The sequence below is a fragment of the Periplaneta americana genome, chromosome 13, assembly GCF_040183065.1.
Source record: "Periplaneta americana isolate PAMFEO1 chromosome 13, P.americana_PAMFEO1_priV1, whole genome shotgun sequence".
NCBI lineage: Eukaryota > Metazoa > Arthropoda > Insecta > Blattodea > Blattidae > Periplaneta > Periplaneta americana.
In genome coordinates, this window is record NC_091129.1 from 5,766,017 (window position 1) to 5,788,175 (window position 22,159).

Sequence of the window (22,159 nt, forward strand, 5' to 3'; positions counted from 1 at the left end):
TTTATATAACATATTGCAGTTATAACATCGGCATCTGGAATCTTGTTGATTTTTTCACGGCTTCCTTAGTGTTACTTGTATCAGGAATGCAATAAGTTTCGTGGAGTAGTAGACTATACTTAATTTTTGCAAATATTTAAAAACAATAATTAACATTGCAATTTAGGTGAAATAGCAGTGGTAAGTTTCCAATTTATAATTATTACTATGTTAAACGTCTCTAAAAATAATATGTTAAAAGCCTAAAGCAGTAAAATGAATGTCGCACTTAAGCGGTAAGAAGAGGGAAATTGTTATTTGTGTAACGTTGGGAATACTGAATGTGGTATTTCACACTTACCGCGTATTGGTTCTGTGCGGAAAACAAGCAAATACGCACGATCTTGCACAAAATCTTTTTTCGCTCTTAATTTCGTGGGTTTGAAGCAGACCCCAACACATTTCGTAATCTTTATGAATTTAAAATATTATTGTGGATTCCTTGCGTTGTTTTCCAACATTCCCGAGGTATCTCTTCCTCCTTTTTCACTGATGCACGAGCTACCACACTGTATCTAAATAACCAAATTAGGAAGCCTGTAATTTGTTTTGTTTCTTCACCAGGCAGTTTACACGAGGCCCGATTAGAACGCTGGTTGATACGCTGCAAGAACAGCATGGAGAGAACCAAGCAGTCCATAGACTTGTACTACACACTAAAGTCACTGTGTCCAGAACTGATGTGCGACTGGAATCCTAGAAGTAAATGGTACCAGGATGCCGTCAAAACACTGTGAATATAAAAAAAATTTTTGTTAATTTGTTTCTATAGAATTTTCATATTAATTATTTATTTGACACATTTTGAATTCATGTAAATATAATATTTTTAATTGTTATTTTCTTTGATCTCATAGTATCCATTTAATTTATGTCTCTCCAGAAAAGAAGGCGTGAGTTTCTTTCATCGAATTCTCTCATATGATCTTAAGGAATGGTTATGCGGAATTGGAACAGTTTTCCGCTACTTTTCAGTGTATAACGGTTGTTCGCAATTCTCAAAATCCAAAGTGACAGAGTGATCCAAATTCCTGAATCCATTAAAGTACATTATCAAAATGTCCTACAGATGATGATGATAATGAAGGGGATACATACAACTTGAGGGGAAAGTGATGCTTAACTTCACAAGTACTTCGTTTATTGTCTCGAGCGGAAATATATTGGAATACAACTTCTCAATTTTGAATCCAACTCCTTTCAATAATTCTTCGCAAGACAGGAAATATGGTTATGGGTCTCCAGTTTTTTATATATATTTTTTTCATCACCGCCCTTATAAATTAAAACTGTGCGAGCCTATTTCAGAGGAGACGGCATGAAAGATAATATAGCATTGCATTGGTAAATAAGGTTAGGAATTTTGTTATTTTTATATGCCTTAAGGAGAAACTATGGTGAAATAATGGTGAAACATTAAGAAAATCGATTTAAAAATTTATTGTGGCTCTCTATTTAGACCGAGCTCAAAAAGCTAATTAATTTATGTTCCCGTGACTATTTTCAAGCTTTTGAGCTACTATGAATTAAAAATTGTGAAGATTGTGGCGCAAGGAGCCTTTTTAGTGACGTCAATATAAAATATATTTAAAAAATATCATTTCAAAACTATTAGCCCCAAAGGCACTAAATTTTGTACAGATGATAGTATTGTAGGTATGTTTATGTAGCTTAAAATTCATTAATTTTGGATGACAATTGTAAAAGTTTTAAAACTCATAGAAGTGTCCCCTTAAGGGAAGACTCCACTGAAAATCATGAAAATTTTTCCAAATTTTTTTTTAGCTATTTCACTTAATCAGAATTTATATTTTCGTACCCCAAATGGATTCAGCTCAATTCTGATTACAAATACCTGTATGTTTACACTTTTTAAATTAAGGCTGGAAAGGGGAGTGGAATTTAAAGAGCTGTCAAAATTGTTTTTCATCGAAGAATTCTTTTTTAAAATTTCTGAATAAAAATCTAGTAACTTTTTGTTGGCTACCTGAAGTTACTAGATGAATGTAGCGGAGGAGAATATTAATTTACATAAATATTCATTTTATTTTCAAATCTATTTTTCTGTGTTAATTTTTGTTGATTCAACACCAACTTTCTTATGCCAAATATTAATCAATCTAGATGAAATTTTTACTGCAAGTATTTATGAGGTGTTTTTAGTGATATTATGATAATAATATTTATTTAATACTATACACATGAGCTACATTAGGCATTGCAGCCCGAAAGAGCAGAAGCTCGTGCTCGGGCGCAGTTCAGATCAGTTATACAAAATATATCACAAAATTAAGAGAGTTCATTGAGCACAATAACATTAATATATGGTAAAATGCATACTGCATGTAATAATAGGGTCTATATACAAATAGAAAATACAGAAGTACATGAATATTAGAGTATCAATTTTTAACTCGATTAGTTTAAACAATTAAATAATTAATCTGATTTGATTCTTAAATCAATGAGTGTTAAGTGTACTTAGCTCAGGGTAAGCTCTAATTAATTCATTACATATTTTGGGTCCATAATTTCTTCTGTGTAGCTGCATGTTTCTATGCATTTATTTTGTGAGAAGTGTGCTAGTTCATTTTATTAATATTAATATTAAGAAAAATATTTAAAAAATAAACTAGCAGCATTAAGAAAAATATTAATAAAATAAACTACCAGCTTTTCGCACAAAATAAATGCATAGAAACATGCAGATATCTCATAAATACTTGCAGTAAAAATTTCATCCAGATTGATTAATATTTGGCTTAAGAAAGTTGGTGTTGAATCAACAAAAATGAACACAGAAAAATAGATCTATACTAACAATAAATCTGTAGCCGAAATTTTTCTTGTAATTTTCGATTTTCCAAAAATAATTGGTCCTAACATAAACAATTAACCACCCTGAAACCGAATATCGCTTTTTTTTTAATTTTCGTTTGTATGTCTGTCTGTCTGTCTGTATGTTTGTTACCTTTTCACGCGATAATGGCTGAACGGATTTCGATGAAAATTGGAATATAAATTAAGTTCGTTGTATCTTAGATTTTAGGCTATATGGAATTCAAAATACATTATTTAAAAGGGGGGTTATAAGGGGGCCTGAATTAAATAAATCGAAATACCTCGCTTATTATTGATTTTTGTGAAAAATGTTACATAACGAAAGTTTCTTTAACAATAATTTTCGATAAGTTTTAGTCCTTGCAAAATTTTGATAGGACTGATATTTAATGAGATAAATGAGTTTTTAAAATTAAAATAACTGCCATCTAAGGCCGTGTAATGAATTAAAAAATAAATTACTTCGTCTATAAGGGACCTTGGACAGCAACAATCGAAAGCTATGAAAGATAGCCTACAGATAATGTTTCTGTGTTTGTATGAAGTAATATCTTAAGCTAAATTAACAGATTTGTATAATTAATTATTAATTCACCATTGGAAAGTGTAGTTTCTCTAGATGGACATAATGCTATAATGTTATTACAGTAACTTGTGAGTGAATCGAGGACAGGTAAGATTGAAATAGATTCTTATGCACAAATAACTTAATAGACTATTCTGTACAGTCATTTCCTGTATTTCCTAAAATAATTTTTATGACCAAATGAGTGGTCTCTGGATCAAAATGATCGCATTTTAATTATGCAAATACAATTTAAATTAAGTAACATAATAAACGATTTATCCTTATATCAAACACGAATGTTCCCTGGATCAAATGTCCTATTTTAATTATGTAATTATTTTATATTTATTTCTAACTGGTGCAGCGGAGCGCACGGGTACGGCTAGTTTGAATATAAAATTAATATTTATGTAAATTAATATTCTCCTCCGCTATATTCATCTAGTAACTTCAGGGAGCCAACAAAAAGTTACTAGATTTGTAATCAGAAATTTTAAAAAGGAATTCTTGGATGAAAAACAATTTTGACAGCTCTTTAAATTCCACAACCCCCTTCCAGCCTTAATTAAAAAAGCGTAAACATACGAGTATTTGTAATCAGAATTGAGCTGAATCCGTTTGGGGTATGAAAATATAAATTCTGAATAAGTGAAATAGCTAAAAAAAAAAAATTTGGGAAAATTTTCATGATTTTCAGTGGAGTCTTCCCTTTATACGGGAACATAACGCGGTCCGGGTTGGGAGACAATGCGTACAGGGCCTTATGAATGTCTTCTTCAGTAATGGAAATGTCAGGTAAATCACTATTAAGAGCGAAATTGGACAGTGGTGAAACATTATTTTCGAACAAAATACATCTTCAAAATGACCAGAAATAACATTAAGAGGCATTTTGCAGCATTGTTTTTTGCTTGATTTTCGCAAAATTTTTGGGGCTATTTTCCTTCATTTATTATAAACATTATACTGCGCCAAATCATATTCGTATTTTTTTATTTACTTCCCTCTTTCGAATGGACTTTCTCACATGATTATTAGATGACTGAAAATTATGCTTGCCAGTGAAACCTGTTCAAATCGGAACCTGAATAATCCGGAATACTGTCTATTTCGGAACAATTTATTGGTCCCGGTGAAATTTGTATGTATTATGTGTAATTTTTCCTGAATAAAACGGAAACTGTCCAACGCGGAAACGGAAACTGTCTGCTACTGTTCAAAACGGAAAAAAATTTTTGGACACACTATATTTTGTAACTATATTTTGAAACAGCGTGTAATTTCAAGGAATATACGAAATATGTAGGTCACTAAGATAAAAACAAGTTTTCTTTGTAAAATTTTAGAGGGTACGAGGGTGTGTTGGCCTGTCGGTCATATATTTTATTACTCTGTTGACTAGGTAGACGAGTCCCTTCAAAGATTTTCAATGCTTCATACCAGTATACTGGCGTAGCAAAACAGAGCGCAAGTGTAGTGATTTCCTGGTAAAAAAAAAAGTTGCGTAAAATGTGGCATTAACATTAAGTGATGAAGTAAAAGTTATTGAGATAAAGGAAAATTAGAAACAAAGTCTGTGTGAACTAATGTTGAAGTTCAGTGGAAAACTCAGGTGTGACACTTTAAAAATTAAAGATCATAATGAGTGAGTGGCTTGCCGCCGATATTGGTGACAAAAAAGAAACAAGAAAGCAACTGTTTATGTGAAAATAAATGAACTGTTGTGAGAATGGGTTCTTCATGACCTTTCAAAGAACAAGCCAATTTCTGGATCTATCCTGCAAAGCAAGCTATTCAAATGGGAAAGAAATTAAATAAACCAGAATTCAAGGCTTCTAATAGATGGCTCCTAGTCCAGTTAATTAGTAATGTGCAGTGATATGCAGTACAGTATTAGAGTATAGTGTTAGATATTAAATAGAATGAGATTAGTAAACTTTAGTAATGTTTAATGACTGATGAGTGAGTTACGATAACATTTATACAGAAAATGAGATTTTAATCAAGATGATTCACCAACGTAATAAGCGACAAGAAAGCTGATTTAATGTGATTAGTGTTAAATGGAATATTTTGTACTTCTTGCAATTTGCGGCATGCCATTTTGTTTTTCATGTATATGAATGACAAAATATTCCATTTTAATGTCACACCTGAATAATACGGAAACCTGTCCACAACGGAAAAAAAATTAGGACCATGTCACTTCCGTCTTAAACAGGTTTCACTGTATTGGGGGTTTAATTTGCGATTTTTGTAATGTCGTATAGCTGGAAGTTGAGGGCCAGGCAATTCAGTGGTTTCATCAATAACACAGAATTAATAGCCATTTAGGCCTGTGAATTTGATATAATTTGACCTAGATTATGCCTTAATATATAAATGTTGTATGTTCATTTTAATATTTTGTTAAATTGTACACTATGTTCGATATTCTACACATATAATAAGTTAGCATACTCTATTACGATGCAGTCTTTTGAAAATGTGATTACATTATTTTTATCATTGATTTTAGATATTTGATATTGTAAACACTATTGTAGTTGATGATGTCCTTAGGAAGATGAAAAAGTTTGTAGAATAATACAATATATGTATATATAAAACACTGAATATTTTGTTTTACATTTTGCGTTAAGTCATAAGATTGAAAAGATTTGATGTATTAGCAAAATTCAAGGGGAGAAGATTCTTGTAGCATGGGAATAGAATGGTAGGAATAGGAATCATTTTCAATTTTAATTCTATTTTTATTGCATATTTTCAATTTCGTCCAGTGCTTCTCAGAGAAAGTCAGAATAAGAAGCATGAGAATATAACAAGCCAGTTAAGCAAAACGCAACCAGACAATTTCATACGAGGCGCATCCAGTATTTTTTTTAAAGAACACACACTTTCAGGAAAAAATTTATTGGCAACAGGTACAGCAATGTTTCAGCTATTTTTCAACATAGCCACCATCAGAAATGAGACACTTGTATCGTGGGATCAACTTTTGTATCCCTCTGTCGTAGAACTCTGCCGCCTGTGAATGGAACCAGCGTGTGACACACGTTTTCAGCCCTTCGTCGTTGCCAAAACGCTCACCGGAGGACAGGAATTTCTTGAGGAACAAGAAAACATGAAAATCGCTGGGAGAAAGATCAGGACTGTAGGGTGAATGATCAAACAACTCCCAGCCAAATTCCGTCAAAACAGCTGCTGTGCGCCGAGCCATATGTGGACGAGCATTGTCATGGAGGAGCAAAACACCTGCAGTAAGCATTCCACGCCTCTTGTTTTGAATGGCACGTCGCAATTTTCGCAGTGTTTCACAGTAAGGGTCAGCGTTCACTATTTCACCTCTTGCAAGGAAGTCAATGAGCAGAATGCCCTTCCTGTCCCAGAACACCGTGCACATCACTTTCCGTACCGACAGCGTCTGTTTGAATTTCGTCCTGACCGGAGATCCACTATGCCGCCAATGCATTGACTGCTGCTTGGTTTCCGGGGTGAAGTGCGAAATCCAAGCCTCATCGCCCGTGACGATCCTGTCGAGGAACTCGTCGCCGTCATCGTGATACCGTTGCAGAAATGTCGGTGCTGCTCCTAAACGTTGCATTTTGTCAGGTTTTTCGGCACCCACCTGGCACACACTTTTTTGAACAGCAGGTGCTTAGTGACAATCTCATGCAACAAGGATCGCGATATCTGCGTAAATCGTGAAGCGACGGTTCTCCATGATGCACTGCCGCACCAGCTCAACACGATCATCATTGATGAGGGACGGTCGCCCACTGCGCTCTTCATCATGGACACTTTGACGACCTTCGGAAAACTGCCTACACCAGCGACGCGCCATCTGCTTACTCATGTTGTTCGGCCCATAGACCTGACAGAGCTGCCGATGAATTTCTATTGGCGCAATGCTTTGTGCATTAAAAAACTATATCACCGACTGAACCTCGCAGGCGGCGGGAGAAGGAATAAGAGCTTCCATTTCGGACCACTGCTGCCACGCTACTGGCACCAGGCGGGACCTGTCCGGCTGGCATATGATTGATACGTCATAGATCTGTTACGCATGAGCAATTGACACGGCTAATTACGTTTACTTTCAAGGGGAAAAATCGGGAAACTTACTTTCTGGATGCTCCTCGAAATTCTACTAGTTGCGTATTTAAAAAAAATAGTTTCAATTATTCATTCTTATTAGGCCTAATTATTAATAGTTCGACAGATAGTGACCTTATTTCTTCACAGGTGAAAGGAATGGAATTTAAAACATGATCAAGCACAGTAACATAAATTTGTTAAAAGTGCAGCACAGTAAGAGACGACAAAATATAATTTTATAAATCCATTATACACATTTTTAATATTAGTTCACATTTTGAGCTTCTATTTCAGATAATTTAGTGCATTTTTGTCTGTTTCTTCTTAACATTTCTAGTGCCGGCACTTCCGAAATCTAACGAATAAAATAATAGAGTTAGGCTAACATTTCTGGCTGTGACGGTCATAACTACCTTACTGGCTTTTAAGTAACCCAGAGGTTCATTGCCGCCCTCACATAAGCCCGCCATCAGTCCCTATCCTGAGCACGACCAATTCAGTCTCTATTATCATATCCCACCTATCTCAAATCCATTTTAATATTATCATCCCATCTACGCCTTGGCCTTTCTAAAGGTCTTTTTCCTTCCGGTCTCCCAACTAACACTCTATATGCATTTCTGGATTCGCCAATACGTGCTACATGCCCTGCCTATCTCAAACGTCTGGATTTAATGTTCCTAATTATGTCAGGTGAAGAATACAATGCGTGCAGTTCTGCGTTGTGTAACTTTCTCCATTCTCCTGTAACTTCATCCCTCTAAGCCCCAAATATTTTCCTAAGAACCTTATTCTCAAACACCCTTAACCTATGTTCCTCTCTCAAAGTGAGAGTCCAAGTTTCACAACCATACAGAACAACCGGTAATGTAACTGTTTTATAAATTCCAACTTTCAGATTTTTTGACAGCAGACTGGATGATAAAAGCTTTTCAACCGAATAATAACACGCATTTCCCATATTTATTCTGTGTTTAATTTCCTCCCGAGTATCATTTACATTTGTTACTGTTGCTCCAAGATATTTGAACTTCTCCTTCTCTTCAAAAGATAAATATCCAATTTTTATATCTCCATTTCGTACAATATTCTTGTCACGAGACATAATCATATACTTTGTCTTTTTGGAATTTACTTCCAAACCTATCTCTTTACTTGCTTCAAGTAAAATTTCCGTGTTTCCCTAATCGTTAGTGGATTTTCTCCTAACATATTCACGTCATAAGCATAGACAAGAAGCTGATGTAACCCGTTCAATTCGAAACCTTCTCTGTTATCCTGGACTTTCCTAATGGCATACTTTAGAGCAAAGTTAAAAAGTAAAGGTGATAGTGAATTTCCTTGCTTTAAGCCACAGTGAATTGGAAACGCATCTGACAGAAACCGACCTATACGAACTGTGCTGTACCTTTCACTGAGACACATTTTAATTAATCGAACTACTTTCTTGGGAATAACAAATTCAATAAGAATATCATATAAAATTTCTGACGGTCATAATAATAGTATATTATGCAACGAGCCTATAATGATAGTAATTAAGAAGCGAGTATGGATGTTTATGAAAAGAGCGCAAACGAATTTCATAATTTTCATACGAGCTTCTTAATTACGATTATAGGCGAATTTCATACGACTTTTTATGCACGACCTTATTTCTAACTTGAAATTACCGGTATTCAGATGTATACATTTTATTTGTATCTGACAAGATCGGAAGTGACCTTGTTCTAGGTCGTGAATTGTGAGACGTGCGCAGACGCGAAAGTATTGATTTTTTCCGAGGAACAATAATGTCATTGACCTTGATGTAATCCCGTTAAACTTGATAATATTATAATATTATAAACTTGATTATTGAATTCGACATTGAAAAACGAGATGACAAATTGAATTTATTTGAATATTATTTACAATTAACGCTAATTATTACAGTTACAGAACATAAGTGGATTTCCAGCCTCCGTGACTTTTCGCTAATTCTCTTTCGATTGCATATCCGAGAATAATCGATACTTGCGGTTTTATAACGGTACAAAGCCGACTTGTCCCTGGCTGAACACATGTAAGCTGAGCTATCACTGGCTGAAGACCTGTACTTTAATGAGTAGGTGTACTTTAATGACACGCATTAAAGGACTGCTACCAGGTGTATAATTACTACATTTCGGCATGGTCGAGCATAAAATATATTATTAATTAGCATGTTAGCGTTGAACTTCACGCTGTAGGTTGGAATAGCAATGGTAGTGGCATTGGTGGTTATGAGGGTGGTATAATAAATGCTGTATTGGAAATTATTGGGACAGAGATAATATTACTCAAGGGTGTATTGTAGTATTGAACATGATGGCGGTTACTTTAATAATGTGGTGCCAAATAGGAGCGAGCATTGTGCTGATATGTTAATAGTGGTTACTGTGGTGGTACTGGTAATGCTACAGGTGATTAATGTGACGTTTAGTTAATGTTCACTGTGATGAAGGATAAAATATAATTATCTAGTACTAAACATGTAATTTCTGTTGTTACAGTTGTTGGTTTCCAATGCCAGAACCAACACCTGAAGGAGACCGAGTTACTATGATAAAATATCTAACAAAGGATGCAATTAATTATACGCATGAAGATCTAGTTAGATCATGTACAATGGCAAATGAAGTCAGAATGTGCGAAGAATACTGCTTCTCAGATATATATGTACTTGATTTGGAAAATTATACACTTGGACATGCTTCCAGAATAACGTTTACTGCTGCGAAGAAAGCCGAAATCTGTTTTCTGGTAAGATATGTACTTCCTCTCTTCCCGGAGTTTTGACCTACCATCAGTTCTGGCCATATTTCTCACGTTTGACTACTCTTGGCATATAGGAAAGTAAATTTATCAACAGTAATCTCGCTAGAGATTTTCATTTATCTAGAGAAAATCAAAACTCGAGTGGGATTTAATTGACTATTACACGATTAGAAGAAAGTATATAAAGATTAGAAGTAACGAAGTACTCCAATACAATAAAATATTAATTGACTTACCAAAATACAACTGTCTTCAAATGTATTATTGTACCATCTCAACATTACAAATATTACGCTAGATGCATGCTAGATGGCAGTAGTGAGTTATTACTAGCAATGCCTTCTCGTCGAGAAGTTCTCGATCTATATCACGATGGCAGTGTTACTAGTCAAGAAGGCTTTGTTGATTCAGTTTCACTTTTATTAAAACAGTTGCATTCCACTTCAATTATCCGGATCCCAGTAATCAACGTCACTTGACAGATTATTTTCAATAAATCTTAATATTAAACAATCTCTGATACGTGACTATCCATAATATCATATAGCAGACGCTATAACATAACCTAACTAATATACACAAGTGTTAGAAAAGTTTTAATTAACGACGATGACATAAAAAATTAACATGAATAATTTTAAAAGGAATAATTATTGAATGTACAATTTTCAAATTTGAATGTGGTTGGTGGTTCAATTGATGTTATATTGGACGTGTGCGTAATAGAAGTGGAACTCGTTGATTTAGGCCTACGTGGTGTATTCAACTTATTCAGCATTTCCGAATGAATAATTTTAAAAGGAATAATTATTGAATGTACAATTTTCAAATTTGAATGTGGTTGGTGGTTCAATTGATGTTATATTGGACGTGTGCGTAATAGAAGTGGAACTCGTTGATTTAGGCCTACATGGTGTATTCAACTTATTCAGGATTTCCGAATGGTGCTCTTCATTTATTTGTAAATCGGATTTCAGAAGATGCATAGGTATGATCAGTGATTTTTATTAATTCTTGTTCTTGAATGTCAATGCGAGTCATATTTGAAACTGCTGTGCATCGACTGGAGTGGTTTGTAATTATATATATATATATATATATATATATATATATGTAAATGCTACGGAGGCGATAAAATTAAACAAATGCTAGGGACGCGATAAAATTGTGCGATAAGCAGCCATGATTGATTGAAATACATCCTTTCGTACCGTTTTATTGGTCAAAAGTAGTATGACATAGTAAGAGTCTAATAGTCACAATAATTATTCAATCAGGAGTGCAGTTAATAATGCATCTAGTAACAGTTGCAATAACATTTCCGAAACTGGTAACGAAATTTAAAAATACAGATAATGCAAAACTTTCTCAGTATTGTTAAGTGAAATACAAATAACTTTTATAACTAGTAAAATTACTGGCAAAAACACACGAGATGAAAAATGATGTAGATAATAAATGAACACGTTTGCGCTTCATTTAAACAGGTCGATGAATCCAAGGCAGCAGCCTGAATAACACATGTTCATGTCCTGCACATATCTCATGTATTGTTATCAACAGCATCAACGATAGCAACAATGTAGCGATATTTAGTTGCCGCGAAATAAAACAAATATTACACAAAATTAACAAATAGTGTTACATTATATATATATATATATATATATATATATATATATATATATATATATAAAATGAACCACGACTAACTATTTCTGCATTCAATAGGCCTATAGTTAAATGGATAATAATTTACACATTCAAACCCTAGTTGTGTGCATTAGTTTTGAATTAGTAACATTACAATAAGATTTGGAACTTTAACTTGTGTTTTCTTGAAAGTCTGCCTTTGATGGTTCCCTGCCTAACGTCTCCAACAACTCTGCCATCTAGCGCAATTTCTGCATTACTACGTTCTAGCGGGCGGAATGTTAACTACTGAGTCAAATTGAATTCGGCTCAAAGTCTGCCATAAGAAACGCATACAAACTAGAATCAGTAGCCTTTTGTACAGTGTTATATGGATACAGACAGTGCCACACCAAACTGGCTCCAACGTTCGGAAAAACGCTGCAAGAGTGTGTCCCGATCTGTGCGCGCGCTCGTTCAGATGAAATACGAATGAAATGTGTAAAATAAACGATTACAACTCCTTTCTAGGATATAATTTTTTGCTTCTTTCATTGGTGGTGCCATGGCACACTGGCACTGCCCCAAAAGCCGCCCTTGCTATTACCTCTGCGCTGACTATACCAAACGTTATGTGTGCATATGCTATCATCTACACCCCATAGGACAGCTAACCTGTTTTCTTCACTCGGTGATCAGACACTGGCCTTTACTTAGCACCAGTTTATGCTCTGAAAGAAGTGAGTGAGTAGTGCAATTATTGCTTTGAAGAATTCAAAGATAATATTAAGTTATAAATTACAAGAATTTCAAAGAAAGAACTCGAGAGTGGAGAACATATTATCACTACAAGAAATGCAAATTTTGATGAACAATGGGGGTCTTTATTAATGACTGATGAGTACAAAATGAGTATTACTGAATTCGCGACAGCAGCAAATTTAAATTTTACATTTCCGTTTTGATATGATAATTTTCGTCAAATTTAAATATTTTTGAGCACTTTTGAGAATACAAAATTATATGATAATCTGAACTGGGCTGTGACTGAGAATCTCGCAGTCTAAGGCTCGATGCAGACTAGCGTTAAAAAGACTCTGTGACGCAGCGTCCCATTGATGCGCGGTTTAGAAGTACATTGTTCCAAGTGACCAATACACACTACTCTGCATCGGACCGTATGGACAGCGAAATCGACGTAGAAAAATACGTCATTATGACTCTACGGGTGGAATTCATAGTCGTCAATTATAAAATGAGTGAGCCCTTAAGTAATAAGTGTTTGCTTATAATAAGGGAACCCTTAAGTCAATTCCGAATTCATAGACAACACTTATTTTCACGTAATGAGTGCTCACTTACAGCTGCCGGACGTGACGTCATAACAAAAGCTGACTCTCATTGAACTAATCGAAAGCAGCTCTACATGTGGAGTTGCTATAACATCGAGTTATCAATATTATTGTACTGAGTAAGTTATATACAGCAATAGTTTCATGATATGTTAAATTCTAGTTACATGTCAGTTATAGTTATAATCAGATATCCTACTAATTGGAACACATGTTCTGTAGTAGTGAATTTCTTAAATAAATAAGTTAAGCCTATTAGGCCTACTATATAATACTGTATATTGAGTTTATTAACGCAGTGTTATACTTACTCTGTAATTTGTGAATTACAGCTACAGTTTACATTTTTGGCTATGATATCTATACTTAACTCTTTTTTATTTATTTTTATTTGGTACTAGCCGTATCCGTGCGCTCCGCTGCACCCGTTAGAAATAAATATAAAGTAATTACATAATTAAAATAGGACATTTGATCCAGGGAACATTCGTATTTGATATATAAGTATAAATCGTATTTGCATAATTAAAATGCGATCATTTTGATAGAGACCACTCATTTGGTCTTAAAAATTATTTTAGGAAATGCAGGAAACGAATGTACAGAATAGCCTATCAAGTTTTCTGTACATAAGAAGCAATTTTAATCTTACCTGTCCTCGATTCACTCAGAAGTTACTGTAATAACATTATAGCATTATGTCCATCTAGAGAAACTACACTTTCCAATGGTGAATTAATAATTAATTATACAAATCGGTTAATTTAGCTTCCGATATTACTTCATACAAACACAGAAACATTCTCTGTAGGCTATCTTTCGTAGCTTTCGCTTGTTGCTGTCCAAGGCCCCTTATAGACGAAGTCATTTGTTTTTTACTTCATTACACGGCCTTAGATGACAGTTATTTTAATTTTAAAACTCATTTATCTCATTAAATATCAGTGCTATCAAAATTTTTCAAGGCATAAAACTTATCGACAATTATTTTTAAAGAAACTTTTGTTATGTAACATTTTTCACAAAAATCAATAATAAGCGAGATATTTCGATTTATTTAATTCAGGCCCCCTTATAACCCCCCCTTTTAAATAATGCATTTTGAATGTCATATACCCTAAAATCTAAGTTACAACAAACTTAATTTATATTCCAATTTTCATCGAAATCGGTTCAGCCATTATCGCGTGAAAAAGTAACAAACATACAGACAGACAGACAGACAGACATACAAACAAAAATTTCAAAAAAGCGATTTTCGGTTTCTGGGTGGTTAATTATATATGTTAGAACCAATTATTTTTGGAAAATTCAAAATTACCAGAAACATTTCGGCTACAGATTTATTATTAGTATAGATTTTTCATTTATATCTATATCTGTGTCTTTTATTTAGGTAGCATCTATTTTTTTTCTCATTTTCCATTTTAATTTGTAATTACACTTGTATCTTGCATTTGTATCTGTTTTATCTCTTTTTTCATGTTATATCCAAATCTAGGTTTTTTTCCAGAGAATTCTCCATGTCTCTAACATCCTTTTTGGGACACGTGTATTTTCCTCATTTCGTTCAAGAAAGTCCAGAAAATGCTCAAAATCATTCTCAGTATCCATTTTGAAAATGAGTGGTCACTTAAGGGTACAGATCAGCTCACTTAAGTAATCACTCATTATGTGAATGAGGGACAACTATGAATTATAAATGAGTATAAGTAACCACTTAAGGGTTCACTCATTTATAAGTGACGACTATGAATTCCGCCCTTACTCTGTAATTTGCCATTACAGCTACATTTTACATTTTTGGCTATACTTAACTCTTTTTAATTTATTTTTATTTGGTATTTTTAATTTATATACCGGAACTGTAACATATCAGATATAGACTAAGATTATTCATGGGATTATAATGTTTCAAAATGTTACATGTGTTGGATTATAAGCTTTTCGTTTACATAGTACTGTTCATATATCATGTAATAGAATTTTATTATCAGTCTCACTGGTTTTTTTTTAAGCAAGAGTTGACCACAAAATGATTCCATACTTTTTCCTTCAGAACCCCAAACCACAAACGATATACTACTGGGTGTTCATTTCAAAGTGTGTCATCACGTCACTATTGTGAGTCAGCGATTTGAAGCGAGTTTCAACTTTTATGTCAGAGAAGTTGCATATTAATCAAGGCGTTCAATCTGAACTCGACAACGTGTACGGTAAAACTTAAACGTCGTACGGTCTGTGTGCTACCATAACCTCTTTCGAACTGTGTTTTGCGCGGGCAAGTCGTACGCAGGGTATTTGTTATCATCGGTTGCGTACGGCAACATTCCACAATACAAATCAAATGCTCCGTGTCCTGTTGACCGTCGAAGTTAATGTCAACAAATACGTAAGTAATCGTCTTAGCCCTCTCCCCATAAAGGAAAAAACTCACCTCAGTACGTGTTTCCAAACAATTCACATTCCTGCCACTACCGGCGTTACCGTACGTATTGGTAAGTACTCTTCAGAATGAACGCCGTACTTGCTAGGCAACTTCTCTCGCATTTAGGTAATACGCCTCTGCGGAAGTGTAGGAAGATTGAATTCTCTAGGCTCATCGGCTAGCCACATGACGGCATACAGCGAGCCATGACACACTTTGAACTGAACACGCGGTATATAGGCGTTATATGCAGACGGAAGTTTCTCTGTGTAGTTGAAGATGGTTCCTAAAATGCTCATGTGTATTTACTAGTATAACGTCTGCTTGCTTACAGAACAAATACAAAGAGTTTGATTTTATTACAGAGTTTTTTTTTTTTCAGGATGCGTTTAACACTCGATTAAAAGCATTTCACTTCATAAATGCGCCTTCCTGTGCTGAAGTTCTCATTTGGATATTAAAAGCTGTTTTAAACCCCAAACTTATTTCAAAGGTATGTATTTGCTTAATAAAGATAGGTGTTATAATTATGATTTCTTAACCCAGATAAGACTGAAATATTTTTTGTTAAAAAAATACGATTTTTTGTATTAATTATTTAACTGTAACAAATATAACATAACAAAGCTGTTTTTAAATTTTTTATGTTGATAGTATCCGAGACTTTCAGTGTCCTATATATAGGACGTCAGTCATATCCCCATGCAAAACATATGACATAAGTCGTTTTAGCACTAATATGTATAAATTGTTTAGTTTGACAATACATGAAATTAACACAAAATTATAATATCACTCACACACAATAAGATTATTGTATTTTTCGAGAATATTTATGGTATGTGATACGTGATAAAACATTTTACATGTGCACCAACATCACACTTCATACATATTATTGTTGTCTTTGTGTGACACTGCATCGAGTTTGTTTTTCTTGAGATACCACAAAATGATTAATTCCATCAAACCTTGAATCTTTTTGCTCAGTCTTAGATGAGATGGTCTACCGCAGTGGTCGTCAGCATTCGCTGAAATGGCTAAAGGGTAAGTGCGGCAGAATTAGGTAGACAGCATACCCGCCAGCAGCCACAAATGCACCTGCGGGTAAGAGACGATAGCCCGAGAGTGCAGTGAGTTGACGACCGCTGGTCTACCGCTTGACTGTACATGTCGAGCAGTGAATTCGAGAACAGATAAGACAAGACGTTTGCGAAATGCAAGATGATCGAGTTTTTCGTTGGAGTTTATCTTGTATAGCTGCCATGCAATTTGTTCTGCTACGTGAATGCAGACTAAAGTACCATTTCTTGCTTCTAATAGATGTTTTGTACAGATTGATGTCTTGGTCCACCCATATTTTTGTTGTACTAATATATGATATTGGGCTATTTCACTGATTTTTCTTCTTCAAATTTCTAGAGTATCTTGAAACTGTGTGCACGGAAATTGAAAAATATAGTATTGCCCTGCTGTATGTAAACTTCTTCCCAATTGAAATTTATTATACTTTCTCTTCATCTCTATATCGGTTGCTCAATCACTAGTATTTCTACTGCCATTCTCACCATCGCCATTACTATGTTCATCATCACCATTATGACTTTCGTCATCATAATCATCCATTCCCTCTCCTTGTGTGTTGAGGGTTACTTCCGTCTCAGCTCGCAACTGACTACAGGCATATTGTCAATTGTAGGGTTATTTTCATCACCAGAATCCTCATCAGTTACGTTACCACACACATTTTTTGGTGACTATTACACTCTTACTACGTCATACTACTTTTGACCAATAAAACGGTACGCAAGGACGTATTTCAACCAATCATGGCTGCTTATCGCAGAATTTTATCGCGTCCCTAGCATTTGTTTAATTTTATCGCGTCCCTAGCATTTGTTTCTTTGTTTGCCAACATTTGAAACTGCGCTGGTCTGGACGTCAAAAATATATATAAAATTACAAACCACTCCAGTCGATGCACAGCAGTTTCAAATATGACTCGCATTGGCATTCAAGAACAAGAATTAATAAAAATCACTGATCATACCTATGCGTCTTCTGAAATCCGATTTACAAATAAATGAAGAGCACCATTCGGAAATCCTGAATAAGTTGAATACACCATGTAGGCCTAAATCATCGAGTTCCACTTCTATTATGCACACGTCCAATATAACATCAATTGAACCACCAACCACATTCAAATTTGAAAATTGTACATTCAATAATTATTCCTTTCAAAATTATTCATTCGGAAATTCTGAATGAGTTGAATACACCATGTAGGCCTAAATCAACGAGTTCCACTTCTATTACACACACGTCCAATATAACATCAATTCAACCACCAACCACATTCAAATTTGAAAATTGTACATTCAATAATTATTCCTTTCAAAATTATTCATGTTTATTTTTTATGTCATCGTCGTTAATTAAAACTTTTCTAACACTTGTGTATATTAGTTAGGTTATGTTATAGCTTCTGCTCTGAGAGGATAAAAAGAACTTCTGCTATATGATATTATGGATAGTCACGTGCTCATTCTATGTTACATTAATCAGTTGGGTGCACATGTAACACATAAAATTATTTCCACATAGTTATATACAATCCTGTAGCATATATTGTTAGGGAGGGTGTCTTAAGGTATATGTACACCTTAACATACAAAAAATTTTGTTTTGTGCGAGATCGTGCATATTGGCTTGTTTTCCGCACAGAACCAATACGCGGTAAGTGTGAAATACCACATTCAGTATTCCCAACGTAACACACATAACAATTTCCCTCTTCTTACCGCTTAAGCGCGACATTCGTTTTACTGCTTTAGGCTTTTAACATATTAGTTTTAGAGAGTTTAACATAGTAATAATTATAAATTGGAAACTTACCACTGCAATTTCACCTAAATTGCAATGTTAATTATTGTTTTTAAATATTTGCAAAAATTAAGTAAACTCTACTACTCCACGAAACTTATTGCATTCCTGATACAAGTAACATTAAGGAAGCCGTGAAAAAATCAACAAGATTCCAGATGCCGATGTTATTACTGCAATATGTTATATAAATAATATTGTTAAAATATTAAAATGAAAAATAAATCATTACATAACCTTACCGTTTGTTTTAAGTTCGCATTTATAGACTGGGGGAAAAAAGACAGACGTATATCACGGCCTGCTGGAGTATAGTAAACACAGAAAACATTTTATAGCAACAATGTTGAAGAAAGATATTTTGGTTTTCCGAAGTTGCCGTCATTAAACATAAACCAACATGGAGATTTCATTGCAAGTAATTAGAAATTAGTCTTTCAGGTGTGTAATAAACGATCTTCGTACAAAATAATGTACGATACACGAGCGGTATGTTTGTTTTCATGTTCTCGGAAATTAAAAAAGCTCAACTACGTTTCGCTTTTTCAATCTTTTCCTCGAACATGAAAACGTCAACATACCGCTTTTGTAACGTATATTACTATTGTACAACTTTGCTCTGTAAAATTTTATGCAATTGAGAATAGTACCAGAAAGAGAATGAAGTGAACAGATCCCTTGAAATTATGTCTAAATTGTTTTTAAGAATTATTTTGTTTATGATTTTGACATGCAACTTGAAACATGATAGCTCATGCAGTTTTTAAGATTGAACCACAGTTTTTTCACTGTTTTATAGCTAAAACTATTCTTTAGTGCCTGACATACTGTAGAGCTATTTTTTATTTTTATTTACATTAATTAAATATTACCATATATGTAACTTACAATAATATTTTATGTTGCATAAATCATGTAAAAAATCCATAGATAATTATTAACTACATTAATGTTATTTTACTCAATGTCAGGCACTGGGGGACATTTCAAGCTTCAAAATGGCACCAATATCTTCTTGGTATCACCATATTTGGCCGAGATATCATGTTTAAAAGAATTAAATATTCTAAAATTACTATTTACAGGAAATGAGCCACAAAATTTCAGAGCCTAGAAGACTCCATCATATGTCAAGCAGCTTCATGTCGGTCCTGTTTCAGCTTCATTCTGCCTTTCAAATACCTCCACCTTTTTTTAACTTCAGGTGTTGAATGTTTTTTTTTTTTGGCATTTTTGTCCCTGTTTCCATTGATGCAACAAATCCTGCGATGGTGTTTGTCCCAGGGTTTATGCCCATCCTCCTCTGAATTGTAATTTCTACATTTGTACTGTTATTAAAATGACGTACAACATCATTGACACGCAAATTTACAGATTTATGTCTAATAGTAAAAGATTATAAATTACTTCATTATGTAAAAAAGTTTTTTTTTTCAATCTAATGATCATGCCCAGATATTTATGCATCAATTTCGGGACTAGAAAGAAGTTTACTTTACAAGCAATGGTGGACGAGGGGATTGACTGCTACGAAGATCATTCCAAAAGTAATGCATTCCAAAAGTAAGTGACCGTGGCTGATGACGCAGAATTTTGGAAAATGGGACTTATCTGAAAAACCATAAGGCATAAATCGAAAATTCTTATATCAAATTAAAGAGGAGAAAATTCTCTATTAAAATAGTTCTATTTTGAAAATTCTAATTTTTCATCATTTTTTGTGTTTTGTGGGTGTACATATACCTTAATGTATAATATGTTAGGTCTTCGTTGAAACCTTTTCCACAACCAAGACAATTATTTGAATATCAGTCCTCTCTTGAATTAATTAGTCTCAGAGCTATTTATATAATTTTAAAGCCCTTCTTCCCAAAGTTTAAATACTAGGGTTGGATAAAAAGTAATGGCAGCACTTCGATATTTCTGACATGGCTCTATTCACAGGGGTACAACATTTACGTACCTTCTATATAGTCGCCCCCCTTATTTATTACCTTTTGCCAAATGTTTGGAAGGCGTCGTACACCATCAGCGCGTCCATCTTTGTTGATGTTCCGTATTGACCGCCCTAAAGCACGGATAAATTCATCTCTGGTATTGTACCTCGTCCCTCGCAGTGGTTCTTTCACTTTGGTGAAAAGATCGTAATCGCATGGATCATATCGGGTGAGTACGGTGGATGTTCCAGTAGTCCGCGTTTTCCGTCTGCCTTGGAGGTACAGCGTGGTGCAGTATTACCCCATCAATGTCATACGCCGCAATGCACATCTCCTTCACAGCACTTTGTGTAGGGCACACTTTCTTTGGACGAGGAGAACCGGGATGCTTCCATTCATTTGATTGGCGTTTCAAGTTTGGTTCATACGAGCGAGTCCATGTTTCGTCCATAGCGACGATTCGTCCAAGAAAGTCGTCACCTTCCCTTTGGTACCGGTGCAACAAGGCCTTCCCGGAACGCTTTAACCCATCGTGCAACTGTGCGATATGGCAACGCTGCATCGCCACATGCTTCACGCAGTCCCTGAAAACATTCTCGTGCACTACGACCTCGTGCCATTTCAATTTTGATCCAGGAACGTTTCTCTAGTTTTGTAAGGATGGTCTTAGGGCGCTTGCACTATCCCTATGAAAGTGAACGTTCTACACACTGCAGTAGATTGATAGAGTACTGTCGCCGCTGGCTGCACTAACTCATCTAACAGTCCTTGTTCATGTCCACACAGCTGGCAGCTCTCGAACGCAGCATCGTCACGTGACAGCAGTGTTGCCATTACTTTTTATCCAACCTATGTATTTAAATGATAATATAATTGGTATAGTTTGACGTATTAATTATCATTAAAACATCCTGATTGCGAATATTACTAAAACGATACAACGCTTACAATTTCCAGGTTTATGTTCATGGAAAAGATCTCACAAACTTCAGGAAACAAGTACCGAGAATGTGCCTTCCCGATGATCTGGGTGGGACAGGAGGTTCGTTGCAAGAGAACTGGAGTAAGTATTCTACAATCCTCTGAAAGTGATACGCCTGCAGAAAGGAGACAAATTAAGAGTAAGATAATGAAAATGTGTGGCGAGGAACAAAACTATACCAAACTACGTCCAGCAAGAACCATGCAGAAGAAAATAATGAGTAAAGACAGAACGCAGCTTGGAATATTTTCGTTTTTTTTTTTCTTCACAATAATTTTCAATATACTTTTCCTGTTCCAAAATCTTTTGCCTGAGAAGAATGTGAAGTATCGAATGCTAAAATCTTTGTTGGAAAGGACACAGCTGTTGACGTCTTGAAGTAGGAAAACTAGACAGACGTAGGAAAACTAGAATAACATCATTGTATAGAGCACATCTAGGTCAGAAAACATGGGTAGACATAACGGCTCGGTTAGAAAAGCCAACGTACTATGGTAGGAACGATCATGATTTTAAAATCAAATGTAGGAAACGGAAAACGGATGTAGGTAAATACTCATTTTTAAATAGAACTATAAATGATTGGAATGACCTACC

General features: G+C 34.7%; 1 protein-coding gene across 2 annotated transcripts in view; it reads left to right on the forward strand.

The window, feature by feature from the left end:
* Positions 1-22,159, forward strand: part of LOC138711702 (alpha-tocopherol transfer protein-like) — a 45,037-nt gene that overhangs the window by 16,907 nt on the left and 5,971 nt on the right. The window contains exons 3-6 of one of the 2 annotated variants that reach the window (XM_069842847.1): positions 604-772; positions 10,081-10,330; positions 16,140-16,250; positions 21,538-21,643. In XM_069842847.1, coding sequence (XP_069698948.1) covers positions 604-772; positions 10,081-10,330; positions 16,140-16,250; positions 21,538-21,643 — 636 coding nt within the window. The remainder of the gene's footprint in view (positions 1-603; positions 773-10,080; positions 10,331-16,139; positions 16,251-21,537; positions 21,644-22,159) is intronic. The other variant, XM_069842848.1, reaches the window with a different exon arrangement.